Consider the following 16,633-nt stretch of genomic DNA (forward strand, 5'->3'; position numbering starts at 1 on the left):
AATTATGGTTCAAAAGTACTTCATTGAAACTTTAATCCTTTATATTTTGAAATATGCTGCTTGAAATTTTTCGAATTCTTTTGTGAATAATGATTGGGTCATAGTCTATGTTTGATAAAATTTTTGTGGTGGGACCACAATGGGCTCAAGAGATATAATGAATTATGTTGTGGTATGCGGTGGAATTTGCAGTCTATTATTGCTGTATTGGAGTGTTTACCTCCAATAACCACTTACAACAAGGCCATGCCAAGTTTGTCTTACAGAGTGAAGGTGTCTAGGTGCATTGCAACCTGTATTAATGACCACCTGTATTGAAAGACCATCTATAAGCTGTAGCTAATTTATACTTTAATTGGATATTAATGTATAGCACCAAAGCATAAACCCTTTCTAGCAAATCCAAAAATGGTCCTTATTAGACAGGTTGACTATAAATGAGATTATCATGCGTCCATAAACACATTAATGTTATACCATCTCTTCAGTTATACCTTATTTATTAAGTAAAATCTCGCTATAGTGCACTCACATACATATCCCCACTCTACACTATTCAAGTTACGTACATGGCTGCATAGGTACAATAGACCTCCTCAAAAAGGATACCTGGGCACCTTAATAGCCTCATGATCTTACTTTATAATTGTACGTACATTTTGTGCCCAAGACAAGTCTGTGGTTTCTCAAAAATGAACACTTCATCAATGGTCCAGGGAATAGAATAGTTACACTATATACAGTAGATGTATTACTTGTACCCAGAGTTTTTATATTATTAACACTTGCTTGCACCTCAATGTGTGATTTATAGTACTGTAATTACTAAAATGGTTTTTCAAAGTATTTTGGGTTGACGCTTTGAAGATCAGTACAAGCAAATGTTAAGAATGTGGTCAGCATGTCCTATGTGAGTATGTGCATGAGTTTATGACTTGATTTTCAAAGTGGTCATGAATGTAAAGTAATGTAGTAATTAATTTCACATATTGAGGTACAATTAATGCATGTATGGTAAAACCCCTCCATTGCTAGGAACATAATAAAGTACTCATATTACAGAAGCCACAGAAGTATCTTGGTCTAAATGTATGTGCACCACTAGAGTGGGAGTACAGTGTATAAACAGGTGTCCTGGTTATCAAGATATCCAGGTATCCCTTCTGAGGAGTTCTGTTGTATGTATCTACAGTGTGTATGTAGCCACATACGCAACTTAAATATGGCTAAGTCCACTACATGGTATTCAACTTAATAAAGAAGGTATTTGTGAAGAGATAGTACATTTACATGATGTTCATGGACACATGGTGGTCAGATCTGTAATTTATAGTCAACCTGTCTAATAAGGACCTTTTTTGGATTTGCTAGAAAGGGTTGATGCTTTGGTGCTATACATTAATGAAGTATAACTTAACTGCAGCACATAGATGGCCTTTCAATACAGGTGGTCATTAATACAGATTGCAATGTACCTAGACACCTTCACTCTGTAAGACAAACTTGGCATGGCCTTGTTGCGAGTGGTTATTGGAGGTGTAAACTCCAATACAGCAATAATAGACTGCAAATTCCACCGCATACCACAACATAATTCATTATATTTCTTGAGCCCATTGTGGTCCCACCACAAAATTTTTATCAAACATAGACTATGACCCAATCATTATTCACAAAAGAATTCGAAAAATTTTCAAGCAGCATATTTCAAAATATAAAGGATTAAAGTTTTCAATGAAGTACTTTTGAACCATAATAAAGTAGATATCCCATAATTTAGGGATCACTGGAAAGGTCAATCAACAGTCTTCCATCACAGAAAATTGTGTTTACAAATATTTACACAGTGCAAGGTTGCAATTGATTTTGTAACAAGAGATGGACCAAATTTTCATGAAATATTCAAAATATTTGTGGTCATAAATCAGAAACTATGGAATGTATGGAGCTAAAAATTTGCATGAGTGATAAGCACCATAGGTACTACAAACACACCAAGTTTCGTCAAAATCCGAGAGGTGACCCTAAATTCCTTGTTGATTTGACACGGAAAGACCCTTTTGTAAGTCATAAAATTCTTTGCCCTTGGGGTATAAATTACTAATAGGCAAGTACGTAATTCATAGAATTTCATGGTTAATATAGTGGAACCTGTCTATAATGGTCACCTTGGGACCAGATATATCTGGCCTTTATATACAGGTGGCTGTTATAGAGAAAACCTGTATAAGGTGGTCAGCAGCATTTTAGTGGCCATGGCCACTATAAATGAGTGATTATTATTAAGAGGCTCGCGCCAACTGCAATGCAGTAATACTTTAGTACAGAAAGGACAAGGTGAGCTTGTTATGAATGTTGGTTATAGCTATTGAATACGTTTAAGCAATGAAGCCTGATAGATTATATAGTATTCATTGAAAGGCAGGAAGTGTGATAATTGTGCATTAATTGAAACGGTGCCGTAGTGCCAGACAGTTGGCTTAACAAGCCGCCATAAAAGGTAGCGACCGCTATATGAAGGAGAAAGTTATGTATACAGTGATTCATAGGCGAATTCTTGGTTGGCCGTTATAGGCGTTAGACAGGTGACCGCTTAATGCAGACAACAATGCATACATTTGTATGGGAAAATATTTGGGACCTCGTGTCCATGGCCGTTATGCAGAGGTGACTGCTTAATCCAGGTGACCGTAACACAGGTTCCACTGTATTAATGATCATAACTTTGGAATGCAATAACCTATTGACTTCAAATAAAAGCTGAGTAATTCGCTTTAGCAGCACTCCCAATTTGAAACTGTGCAAAATGATGCCTGAGGGAGATAAAGACAAAAATGATGAATTTTCAATACAAAAATGGCTGTAAAGGTCACCAAAGGTCAAATATGTGATGGCTCTATATCCAAAAAATTATGTCACAAGGAGTACAGCTTGTATGGAAAGTTTCATAATTGTATCAAAAAGTGCACAACTATCGCACTATGCTGCTCTACTATTATAAACAATAACATGAATAAGACTACATGTAAATACACTGTAGATTCTATAAATACTGAATATACACCATATCTTGTAATCCTTGCCTCAAATGGACTTGAACTTCTGGGAGATTCTGATTCCATAGGAACTAAAATAAAATAATACACACATATGGATGTGTCAATGCATGTACCCACATAATCAGAAAGTTCTACTAATAAAAATATACTGTACAGTATATATTGCATGCAAAAAAAACTGTATGGCCAATAATAACCATCATACAGTATGATAGTACTGTATAGTAGGAACCACAAAGGAGTAGGCGTCGCACATGAAAAACATCATCCAAAAACCAGCCTCACTTTTCCCTGACAACGATGAAGCAGTATTGGTTAGGCAAAACTAAGCCCAAACAAGCCTTCATATCAACCCAAAATACTTTCAACAAGTTGCTACAGAATTTAAAAATAAAATTATTAAATGGAATTTTCTACTGACTGACTGACTGACTTCAGATAAACGTAACGTGACAACGGCTAAGGATATAGGCTTGATTTTTTCACTGTTCGACGTTGCTTTGGCCCGAGAGGTGCCTTTTGGCATACCACAGTACGTACAATGCATTCTTCATGTACTTACCAGTGTCCTCCTTTGTGTCTCATTCATCTTTGCTGACAGCGAAAAGTGTCGATTTGGTGGTGGTACACGATGGCTTCCTTTTTAAATGGAAATTGCCCGTATTTTTTCTAGTGGTTACTTTGATTGCTGAGGTGCTTTTTCAACACTTATTGAGTCGTACTGCTGTGTAATGGGTTGAACATAGCTGACAACAAAGTGTAATGGATACTTCACTTTTTAGACGATAATTGATAGCTGGGGGGCGTGGCACCATTTGATGCGGAATGCATGGGTTCACCAGTCATAATAATTATTTACAAAAAAAGTTAACAAACAAGTACACAAAATTATTTGGAATTTTCATCTAGAGTAGGGACCATAGTACATCGATAAAAAGTACTGAAACAAGCTGGAGTAGTGCATGATATTAAATCATAGTAAAACAATAAGAAGTGTTATATCCTACTGTGCATTTCCATTACGGTATCTTGAGCACAGTAGGGATATAACACTTCTTATTGTTTTCCTGTGATTTAATATCATGCACTACTTACTCCAGCTTGTTTCAGTACTTTTTATCGATGTGCTATGGTCCCTACTCTAGTTGAAAATTCCAATTTTTTTGTGTACTTGTAACAATAATGCTTCACATGTTAATACTCTATTTTGCAAATATTGTCACAATACACTTACATTCATCCAAAGAATACATTTTGCTGACTCTTGAATCTATTTTTCTCCTTGAACCAGTACGGATTTCTTTCATTGATCTACATAAACACTTGATCTAATAGCTCACACACCATATACACTAACTGTGTAGTTTGTGGATTCCCAGAACTCTTCTCAGGCATCCTTTCTCCATACAACATGACATAAAACTACAGATAATATGCACTGTAAACAACTTATTACATGTAATAGTTGTAGTCTCAAGTAATTTGCTTGATATGTACACCCAGGGGCGTCAGGCCCTAGAACGTTAGTGTACATATCAGGCAAATCATGAGGGCACGTGATGTACCATGCCAAGAGCCCCCGGGTGATATGTACCATATACGACTGATATGTACCATATACGACTGATATGTACCATATATGAGACTGACCACTGACTTTATTATATAGACCAACTTATACAATTTGATTATGGGTCAGCAGCAACTAACGTTGTGACTACATTTGTTAACATGAACGGGCAAGTCCTAAGCATATCACGGAAAAGTTCAACTAAACAATTTTACAAGTATTTTAAAGTCACTACATCGTTTACAGACTGTTTACAGCATGTACTGAACATCTACTGTATAGGGGTAAGCTTCACTGTAGAGTGTTTATCTCGTGTTACTCGAAAAATGGGCATGGTCCATATTAAAAAATGTGGCAAACAGCTTGTGAATATGCTATAACACTAGTTCTCACTTTAAACCAACATTTCTCAACTCATAGGATGGCAATGGTGACAAATCGCTTCCAGCTGAGTGCTGTAGGATGCAAAATTGGATGCATGGCTTTCATCACATGACCAGTAATAAATTCCCACAATCAATTTCGGCTTGAGTTTATATATAAACAAATTGGTACTGCTCCCACATCAAGGCCATGGTACATTTAGAATGCACCATAGCCAGCCATTAAATGTGCCATGGTTAGCCAAAGTTTATAAGATATGTACCCTGAAATTTGCCTTTGAAGTTAGGCGGCTTCATGGTACATACTGTAAATGTATGTACATCATACATTATTAGCAAAATAAAGTATAAACAAATTTACCTCTTTGCTCTGATGAAACAGTGGGCAGAAAACATTATCCATCAATTTAAACATGGCATTGTGCAACCTACGTATGGCAATACAATACGTAGATGGAAACAGAAAAAAAAAAAATACAATTATATTACTATGTGTGTAGTAAACGTTTACAAAAATAGATGTATTTTTAAACTAGCCGCGCACCCACCTGTGGGTGTACACCTGGAATTGTTTTCCAAAAAACGTATGTGTGTTTGTATGCCAATTTGTTTGTTTGTCTATTCAATTGTCTTTCCGCACCCATGTGGACAAAATGGCTTATGCTATAAGCAGCCTGTATGTAAGAAATGAAGACTGCACAGAACCAGTATAAACCTTCCTGGTAAGTTTTCCTGCAACATGATTTATGACTGGTGAACCAATGCATACCACATCAAAAGAAAGAATGGCACCAGCCAGACACAAAAAATTGACTGAGCAACTGAAAGCGCACCCTGATCATTAATTACTGAAAAGCGATATGGCCATTCTGCTTTGTTTTCAGCTAAGCTATATTACAAATGAAGAACACTAAGTACAAGAAGTACATCTAGTCACACTAAAGAAATTGCAACTAAACAAGTACAAGTGGCCATTCTGAGGTATTTTATACAGTGTTACAAATGAAGAACAATACGAGATATGCCTCTGCAATCAATCCGCTCAGTCTGGAATTACAGACAATAAATTTACTATAGAAGCCATAACATGCTACCTGTGAATCAACATCTATGCGGCAGTGGAGAAAGAAATGGAACACAAAGGAGGACAAAGAAGTCCATGATGCATGTACTATAGTGACTGCAGTTGGTGAAAACGCATGTTGTCGGGTTGAAGCGACACTGAACAGCAAAGAAATCAAGTTTGTAGCATTCCCCACAGTTGAGTTATGATGGGCAGTCAGTTAGTAGAAAATTCAGTTAAATTTTTTAAAAAATCATAGAAACTTGTTTATTTGAATTCATATAGAAGTGCTTGTCCTAAGGAGTTAACTGCTTATAACCCTTAGGAACGAGAATTAGACTATCTTGCAGTATTATTTAATAGTATGAAAAAAAGCAATAGTTGGTCTGCATCGAGTGTAACTTTCAATCTTTTTAGTGCACATTGTAGTGAAACGTACTAGAGCTACTAACAGAGCTGCTAAATATAAAGTAAATAAGTGTACAGTCTATTGATGTCCTTATAAACTGCTTGTGCTATAAACATTACTCTTGAATAGTGGATGCCCATAAAAAGCTACAGTAGCCACATCAATATTTGAGACTAGGCTAGGCTACAGTAGTTTAGTCAAGTAAATATGGTATACTACTAACAATGTATAACACTATACTTTGAAAGAACATCAGATAGTTTTAAAGCATCAACTTGTTGTAATGGAGTGGGGCAGTTCAGTGCTACAGTGAATAAAAGCACATACAGTAACTCTTAAACATTATGGAACTGCTTATATCATATTACCTTGTAACAACTGATCAACTAATTCATAATCAACATATAGCAACATGTGATCAGCATTAGAGGTGGTCTCTAAGAAGTATCTGTTGTGAAGATCCCTCACCTGTGAGGTACATACAGTATATGTACTGTATGTGCAATATGTAATACAGGGGGTGTATGTACATAATTGATTATTATATATACAAGGAGCTCCCAAATTACTAAATATCCCCCAGAAATGTTCCCATACACATACAGATCATCATGAACATTTCTGTGTTGATTAGTTATGTTTCACATACCTCATCCATAAAATAGTCAACTTTTTGTTCATCTGCTATAGTTGGTAACTTTGATACCAATTCACCTGTATAACAGACACACAAGTAGTACAGACACACAAGATCAGAGTAGTTATTAACAATATACCCCAGTTCATGCCTAAATATCAAACTATGGCCAGGTTGACAGCATAGGTTGACTCCATATCCCATCCCAGCTGTTGTGGTGCCTTGGCACATACCTAGACTGTAGGATAATCATTTTGATTTAGCAGTTTTAGATTTTGACTTTCTACATTATCCTTCTCACAGGTCCCTGGTGTGTTCACAAACAGCTTTTCAACATAATCATTAATAAGTACTGTAGTTTTATTTAAAATTCCGTTTGCAATATTGTATTAGTGAAAGTACTGTACACATTCAGCTAGCTATACAGCTAATGTATATATTTACTACAGGTTCAGTATTACATGTTACACATACTTAACAAGAGAGAAGCCTGTAGCACATTCACTGCTCCTGTAGTCTTCATAAAGTTCATGAAGGTGTACAAGTAATGTTGTTCTCGTAGTATATCAGTTGTGCATGGCTTCAGCTTCTAAAGATAGTATGTAAGTATGATGTTCTGTAAGTACTGCAAACAACACAGCTATTATTTATCTAATCCAAAACAGCCAAGCTGTAAAAAAAGAGTGCGGCCCTGAGAAAGGCTATGGTGAAAAAAGATGTGAAATCCAAGGTGGCGGCCAAGAAATGGCTGTGATGGTAGGTTAATGGTAAAAATTTTAATAACGACAATTCAGATGAATTTTGTGCCAAGACCAAGCGGCACCAAATTCACCTGAATTGTTGTTATTAAAATTTTTACCATTAACCTACCATCACAGCCATTTCTTGGCCGCCACCTTGGATTTCACATCTTTTTTCACCATAGCCTTTCTCAGGGCCGCACTCTTTTTTTACAGCTTGGCTGTTTTGGATTAGATTTCACTTCCTTTTGTATTTGTATACCCCAAAGCCGGCCATAAAGCCGGCCTATGGCCAGCTTTAGGGCTTTTTAACTTGTCATTTTTTCTTTACTACAGGAAGAAGAAAAGATGAAGCAGGGTGATTTCTTTGTAGCTAACCTCTCTGCAAGGTGATCCTTCTGGCTGATCTCTCTACCGGATGACTTGTTTGTAGCTGAACTCTCTACAGGGTGATTTGTTTGTAGCTGAACTCTCTACAAGGTAACTTCTTCTAGCTGATCTTTCTACAGGGTGATTTGTTTGTAGCTGAATTCTCTACAGGGTGATTTGTTTGCAGCTAAACTGCTACAATGTAACTTCTTCTAGCTGAACTCTCTACGGGAGGCTTGTTTCTAGCTGATCTCTCTACAGGGTGATTTGTTTGTAGCTGAATTCTCTACAGGGAAATTTGTTTGCAGCTGAACTCTCTACATGGTAGTTTCTTTGTAGCTGAACTCTCTACAATGTGACTTCTTCTAGCTGAACTCTCTACAGGGTGACTGGTTTCTAGCTGATCTCTCTACAGGGTGACTTGTTTCTAGCTGAACTCTCAACAGGGTGATTTGTTTGTAGCTGAACTCTCTACAAAGTAACTTCTTCTAGCTGATCTTTCTACAGGGTGATTTGTTTGTCTCTACAGGGAAATTTGTTTGCAGCTGAACTCTCTACATGGTAGTTTCTTTGTAGCTGAACTCTCTACAATGTAACTTCTTCTAGCTGAACTCTCTACAGGATGACTTGTTTGTAGCTGAACTCTCTACAGGGTGATTTGTTTGTAGCTGAACTCTCTACAAGGTAACTTCTTCTAGCTGATCTTTCTACAGGGTGATTTGTTTGTAGCTGAATTCTCTACAGGGCAATTTGTTTGCAGTTGAACTCTGTACATGGTGGTTTCTTTGTAGCTGAACTCTCTACAATGTAACTTCTTCTAGCTGATCTCTCTACCGGATGACTTGTTTGTAGCTGAACTCTCTACAGGGTGATTTGTTTGTAGCTGAACTCTCTACAAGGTAACTTCTTCTAGCTGATCTTTCTACAGGGTGATTTGTTTGTAGCTGAATTCTCTACAGGGCAATTTGTTTGCAGTTGAACTCTGTACATGGTAGTTTCTTTGTAGCTGAACTCTCTACAATGTAACTTCTTCTAGCTGAACTCTCTACAGGGTGACTTGTTTCTAGCTGATCTCTCTACAATGTAACTTCTTCTAGCTGAACTCTCTACAGGGTGACTTGTTTGTAGCTGAACCTGCTTCAAGCAAAGATCAGCAATGCTAAAATGACATATGAATCCAATTTAGTCACTACATCTGACAATTCCAAAATTTACAAATATATCAGAGGGTTTACAAAATCCAAATCTATCCCCTCCACTATGTATCACAATTCTACGACATTCGACTGTGATAATGATAAAGCCAATGCTTTCAACAATTACTTTTACTCAATTTTTAATAACACTTCCACTGATTTACCGCCTTCTTTTAACTCCTATTGTCCTGCATCACTCTGTCATATTACAATCACTGAAGCTGATGTCTATGAAGCATTGGTAAGCTTGGACACATCCAAGGCCATGGGCCCAGACAGCATCCCACCCATTCTACTTTCTAAGTGTGCTTCGGTCCTCTATAAACCTCTTCACTATCTTTTCAATCTAACATTAAAATTTGGTTATCTTCCTTGTGAATGGAAAGTTCACAAAATAATTCCTGTGTTTAAATCCGGTGACCCTACCCATATCAACAACTACCGACCGATATCCTTACTCAGTAATACTTCTAAAGTGTTGGAACGAATACTGCACGATAAAATTATTGGACATGTTACTAGCAGAATAAATCCTGCCCAGTTTGGATTTATTCAGAATCATTCATCAGTACAACAACTCCTTTTAGTTTTATCTGACATTTTTACCTCTCGTCATCAGCTGGATATCATTTACCTGGATATCACCAAGGCTTTTGATACTATTTCTCATTCACATCTACTTCACAAACTTCGTATGTTCGATATTGGCGGTGAACTCTGGTCATGGTTTCTGGCATATGTTACTAATAGGTCTCAATTTGTATCAATCAATGGCTGTAATTCCAATCTTCTCCCTGTTGAATCAGGAGTACCTCAGGGTAGTATACTTGGTCCTTTATTATTCATTATTTACATGAATGATATCTCCTGTGCCATCACTTACAGTAAAATCTTTCTTTTTGCAGATGATACAAAATGCTTTAAACATATCAAAGTACCAAGCGACATGCAGCTCTTACAACATGATTTAAACTGCTTATCAAATTGGAGCACAACATCTCTATTGTCATTTCATTCCTCTAAAAGTACCCATCTGTCGTTTAAATGTAAATTTACATCCAATTATAACATCAATGGCAATCCTATAAACACTTCCCATTTGCATAAAGACCTAGGTGTCCTGATTAGTGACAATCTCAATTGGAACGAGCATCATGACTACATTCTAAAGAAAGCCTATAAGACTCTGGGACTTGTACGTAGAACCTTTTGTAAAACCATTGTGCCTTCGGTTACGCTCAAACTATATATATCCTTAGTAAGATCGCAGCTCCTATACTGTGCACCAGTGTGGCGACCTCATCTCTTAAAAGACATCTCCAAAATTGAACAACTTCAACGTAGGGCAACTAAATATATTTTACAAGACTTCTCCTTAGACTACAAAACAAGGCTGACAAAACTCAATTTGCTTCCATTAATGTACATCTTTGAAATATCAGACATAATCTTTTTTGTCAACTCTCTGAAACATCCCACTCCAAGCTTCAATATCAACCTCTACATTTCATTCTCCCATAGTACTACAAGATCCAATTCAGTCAAGCTACACCACAACATATCCTTTACTAATAAAGAGCGTCATTTTTATTTCAACCGAATCTGTCGCCTTTGGAATTCCCTACCAATCATTGATATAGGTTTGCCTATAGAAACCATCAAAAGACGCATCAAATCTTTTCTCTGGAATCATTTTATCACAAATTTCAATTCTACTGATCCACACAAATATCATTATCTCTGTCCGTGTGGTAACTGTGTAAGCAATCATCTTGTCATGAACTTTGATCTCTTGTAGTTACATACTAATTAATTTATAATTAAATAAATAAGTAACTTACTGTAGTTAAGTAATTAATTTTTGTAACATACTCAGGCCACTAGCACAGGTTGCTAGTGGACCCTCAGCATGGACTAATATTGTTTTCATGAATGTGTAACCACTGTATCTGTATGTAGTTGTACCCATGCTGAAAAGCCTTATAAATAAATAAATAAATAAAAACCCTCTACAGGGTGATTTGTTTGCAGCTGAACTCTCTACATGGTAGTTTCTTTGTAACCGAACTCTCTACAATGTAACTTCTTCTAGCTGAACTCTCTACAGGATGACTTGTTTCTAGCTGATCTCTGTACAGGGTGACTTGTTCCTAGCTGAACTCTCTACAGGTGATTTGTTTGCAGCTGAACTCTCTTACATGGTGGTTTCTTTGTAGCTGAACTCTCTACAAAGTGACTTCTTCTAGCTGATCTATCTACAGGATGACTTGTTTCTAACTGAACTCTCTACAGTGTGATCTGTTCATAGCGGAACTTTCTACTGGGTGATTTGTTTGCAGCTAAACTCTTTGCATGATTGTTTCTTTGTAACTGAACTCTCTACAAGGTAACTTCTTATAGCTGATCTCTCTACAGGGCAATTTGTTTGTAGTTGAATTCTCTACAGGGTGATTTATTTGAGCTGAACTCTCTACATGATGGCTTCTTTGTAGCTGAACTCTCTATTAGGTACCTTCTTCTAGCTGATCTGACTACAGGGTGACTTGTTTGTAGCTGAATTCCCTACAGAATAACTTGCAATGTAATATAACTGAGTAAATTATACATGCAGCTGAATGCTTTATTAGGGTGACTGTTCTATTAGAGTATCTCGATCTCGCATTTGCTGCACGTAGTTGCCTTTCGAATCATAACTCAGTGATTTGTAATCCGATTCTTCTGTACTACTGCAAGACCTTTCTATGATGATTATTCCAGCTACATACTGATTTTCAGCTCGTTGCTCTAAGCGGTTTGCCTGGTAGACACGAAAACTAATAGTTTTTTTATTCATAAAAATCGATCGCGTAATTTTGACACAGGTTGGGTTTTGTGTCATATCTCCATGGTCTTTATCCCGATTCCTTTCAAACCACAAAAAGGCACTCCTACGATGGTTGCTCCATCTACATATCAATTTGCAACTGATTCTTCCAAGGCGTTTACCCTGTAGGCGTGACAGACCTTCGACCTTATTTTACGCAAATAATCGGCCATAACTCCGTGAATGTTCATCGGATTCCTACCAAAGTTGGTATGGAGATCCGCCTTAATGAGCCCTTTAAGTGTGCCAAATTTCAGCCCAATCTGAGCACGCATTCGTGTTTTATGGCGAATTTTGCGAAGTGTGCGAAATGAAGAAGATGAAGAAGAAAAAAACGAAGAAATTAAAACGAAATTTTGTTCGCTCGTATCTCGGAAATGGCTGGAGCGATTTTCTTCAAATTTGGTATGTAGACTCCCCTAACTGGGCGGCACGTCTCTAGCAAATTTGGTTCCAATCGGATAAGGAATCACAGAGCTACATAGGTGTGAAAATTGCGTTTTCTTTCTTCCTGTTAATATACTCACGGTGTGGCGCGCCGGCTTCTTGGGCCGCACGACACACTATCGTGTGTCTTGATATAGCCTAGATTTCACAAACAGCTTAGAACATATCCAAAGTTCACACAGTTCTATTCCAATATCACTATATACTGGAACATACAGATGGTTTTATTAGTGCACTTTGACAATTGTTACTAGGCAACAGTTTATTTAAGATGAATATCATACAGTACAATAGTACTGTATATTAGGGATCATGGATGTTTGGGCTTTTCTAGCCAAAAATATCACCCTGAAACCAGCCTCACAGTACCTTCATGGAGCCTTGGCAATATTGGCTACAAGCCCAAAAGTGCTTTCAGTACGACCTGAAATGCTTCCAAAAAGTTGCTACAAAATTTAAAAAAATATTTAGTGGAATTTTCTATAGACTGACTGGCTGGCTGACTGGCTGACTGACTAATGCCTTCAGACAAACGTAACTGATAACGGCTAAGGTTACGGGCTTGATATTTTCACTGTTTTACGTCGCTTCACCCAAAGATGTGCCTTTTGGCATAGCAAGTACATACAATGCATGCATCATGGACTTACCTAAGTTACCTTTGTGTCCCATTTCCTTTTGCTGACAGCTCCAGGTGTCGATTCACGGTAGCTAGCGCTATGGTTTCCCTACGGGAATCGTCTGCATTTTCCATGGTGACTGCAGTCATAGATATTAAAACCAGGGTTGCTTATGTGCCTCTCTAATATCTATGCTGCAGTGGTGCTTTTCCTATTGTTCTTCATTTGTAACACTGTGAAACGGCCTGAAGCGAAGCACAATGGCCATTTATTGGTCAGTAATTGATAATTGGGCGCATGAATTGTCCATCTTTTTCATGGTAACTGGTTTGATTGCAGAGGCGCTTCCTCTATTGTTCTTCATTTGTAGTGGGCTGAACATAGGTGAAAGTGAAGCGTAATGGCCATTCACTTTTGAGTCAGTAATTGATAGCTGGGACGCGCATGTTCAGATGAAAACATTAACACTGGCATTCTAATTTCTTTTGATGTGGGTTCACCAGTCATAATAATATTACAGAAAAAAGTAAACAAACAAGTATAAGGAAAAATTAGAAATTTAAAGCTCGATTAGGGATCATAGAGAAAAAAGTAGGGAAACAAGGGAGGTCGCCTACACCTGCAGATAATACTAGTGGATATTTAATCCCTAATTCAGTCTATACCCATGATTTAATTAGGGATTAAATGTCCACTAGTATACTTGCAGGTGTAGACAACCTCTTTTGTTTCCCTACTTTTCTCTATGATCAGCTTAAAATTCCATATACTTGTCATATTTATTCCTAGTCTGCCCCTTCACAAAAAGTAAGGGTCTGGTGAAATACAGATACTAAATCTTTTCTAGTGCTCATATTCAGCAGCAGCCAATTAATGCTTGCCATTGATGTTCACACACAAATCGCCTTAGCAATACAATACTTTAGCTCAAATTGAAGCACAATCTTCTGATGTAACCAGCAGTTACGTGAGCTGACTAATTGAATTCCTTTTGAAATGATATGGTATCTGTATTTCACCAGACCTGTGATAGATAGTTCGAAGCACTAGGTTCCGTTATGAACGATTTGGTATGGACTACTCCACTTGCGAACTACAATGTGCCGTTACACGTCTTCTCACTTATCATGAAGCGCATTAACAAGAACATACATACATGTGATGTACAACATTATATAATATCTAATAATAATTATATTGATGTCATAGTTACTAGTTCTCGACATCCTCCGGGGCCACATAAGGTTTGTGTCCATTCTCTTACTTGTTGTCTCCCCCGGATTGCCGCTTTGCGAGCAGGTCTTCTCTCCACTTCTGTTTGTAGTGTCTGGTCACCATCATTTGATGAATTTGACTTGTCCTGATGCTGTTTAAATAGGGGATCTTCTGCAGTTACTTCCAGAGGGTAGAGTTTGGCGATCAGGCGATTAGTTCTACCAGTAGAAGTCCTGATGTTGGCTGCTCTGACCAAGCCAACTTCTCCGGCAATGGTGTCTTCCACAACAGCAAGCGCCAATTGATACGTGGAGTATCATCATGAACTAATACCACGGCTCCAGGTTTCACAGTTTGGACATTAGGAGCATTAGCTTGATGAAATTCTCTTAGCCCAGTCAAATATTCCCTTCTCCATCTTGTCCAAAAGTGTTGAATCAGGGTTGCTTGTTTCTTGGCTCTTGACTGGACTTCTGTTTCTCCAAAGTCAGGGTCACACTGGTTGTACTGTGGGGTCATGTGATACGGTACACAAACTATCTTCCTACCATATAGCAGGTGGGCTGGGTCACTGATGTCTGTAGGGACATATGTAAGGGGGCGGTCATTGAGAATTACCTCAATCTCAATGATAATGGTTTGGAGGCTGTTAAGGGTTGTAAATTCCCTACCCAAGACCTTCTTCAAGGTCAGCTTAGTCAACCCAATAAGCCTCTCCCAAAACCCTCCAAACCAGGGAGCACGTTTTGGGATGAACCTCCATTCTGTACCAGACTTGGAGAGGGCACTTGTGAGTGAGGGTGAGGAGAACAAGGCCTTAAGTTCATTAGCAGCAGATAGAAATGTTGACCCATTGTCTGAAAGGACAAGACGGGGCAGGGATTTTCTGCTGCTGAAATGCCTAAAGGCTTGTAAGAAGCATTCAACAGTGAGGTCTGTCATGATCTCTAGGTGTACAGCACGTGTGACAGCACAAGTAAATAAACAAATGTACACCTTACATTCTCCTCTCACATACAAGGCACCAGTGAAGTCAACACCTGTGACTTCGAAGGGCATGGATTGCTCTACATGGGCCTTCACAAGTGGTGGAGGATCTGGTGCAGTGTATGGTCGTCCAGCTAATTTCCTACAGGTCACGCACCTCCTCAACAGAGCTCTGATTCTTTGCCTTGCACGAGGCACCCAATACATTTGACGGAGAGCAGTCAGTGTCATGCTGACCCCTGCATGGTGCTGTTGCTTGTGAGTGTGCCATATGAGGAGTGAAGTAAAGGTCCTTCGGTGGCAGAAGGAAGGGAAACTTAGCGGACTCTGAAAGCGGTGCATTGTGGATCCTACCACCACAACGGATCAGGCCAGTGTGGTCAAGATACAGTCTAAGTTGTCTCACCAGTGGTGGCTGTGAAGAGTGAGTTTTCGAATGTAGACCGTTTATTTCCTCTGGAAAGCATTGAAGTTGAACACTGGATACCCACTGAATATTGGCAATGGACAGTTCAGAGGGTGTTAAAGGTCCCTTAAGCTTGAATAACTTTTGCCTGGTGTTATGGGCAAAGCGAAGGACATCAGCAGTTACGTCTAGTAACTTGGAGTAACTACTGTAAGCAGAAGGATCAATTAAAGTATGTATACCATTGGTAGGTGGGGATATGGTTGTGCTGTGGACGCTGGCAGATGACAGAGATTCTTCAACACTGTTAGCCTGCACAAGGAAGGCTTCTGAAGGGCTCCAGGTGGGCCATTCAGTAGGGAACGATAGCCATCGAGGGCCATGTTTCCATAGTGTTGAGTTAACCAATTGCTCAGCTGGTAGTCCACGGGTCAAGAGATCTGCTGGATTACAAGCAGTTGGGCAGTATTTCCAAATTGATGAGATAGCTAGAATTTCTTTCACCCTATGTTCAATGAATGGTTTCGGCTTTTTCTTGCTTTGGAGCCAGCAAAGAACTATTTGGCTATCAGACCAATAGTGAATGACGGTGTTGTGGGTGAGTGAGTCCACTACAAAGGAACCTAGGCGAGCTGCTATGACTGCGGCCATGAGCTCCAGCCTGGGTAG

At 38.4% G+C, this 16,633-nt stretch overlaps 1 protein-coding gene across 4 annotated transcripts in view; it reads right to left on the reverse strand.

The window, feature by feature from the left end:
• The window catches only part of LOC136250719 (sorting nexin-14-like), an 80,724-nt gene that overhangs the window by 38,546 nt on the left and 25,545 nt on the right, over positions 1-16,633 (reverse strand). For all 4 annotated transcript variants that reach the window (XR_010698679.1, XR_010698680.1, XM_066042947.1 and 1 more), the window contains exons 14-21: positions 7,596-7,710; positions 7,134-7,198; positions 6,853-6,952; positions 6,725-6,788; positions 5,374-5,440; positions 4,417-4,481; positions 4,294-4,370; positions 3,084-3,127 (exon numbers count right to left, since the gene is read on the reverse strand). Coding sequence is in view for 2 of the 4 variants with exons in the window: in XM_066042947.1 (XP_065899019.1) it covers positions 3,084-3,127; positions 4,294-4,370; positions 4,417-4,481; positions 5,374-5,440; positions 6,725-6,788; positions 6,853-6,952; positions 7,134-7,198; positions 7,596-7,710 (597 nt within the window). In the remaining 2 variants the exon portion in view is untranslated. The remainder of the gene's footprint in view (positions 1-3,083; positions 3,128-4,293; positions 4,371-4,416; positions 4,482-5,373; positions 5,441-6,724; positions 6,789-6,852; positions 6,953-7,133; positions 7,199-7,595; positions 7,711-16,633) is intronic.

This window comes from Dysidea avara, chromosome 3 (assembly GCF_963678975.1).
Source record: "Dysidea avara chromosome 3, odDysAvar1.4, whole genome shotgun sequence".
NCBI classification, from domain to species: Eukaryota; Metazoa; Porifera; class Demospongiae; order Dictyoceratida; family Dysideidae; genus Dysidea; species Dysidea avara.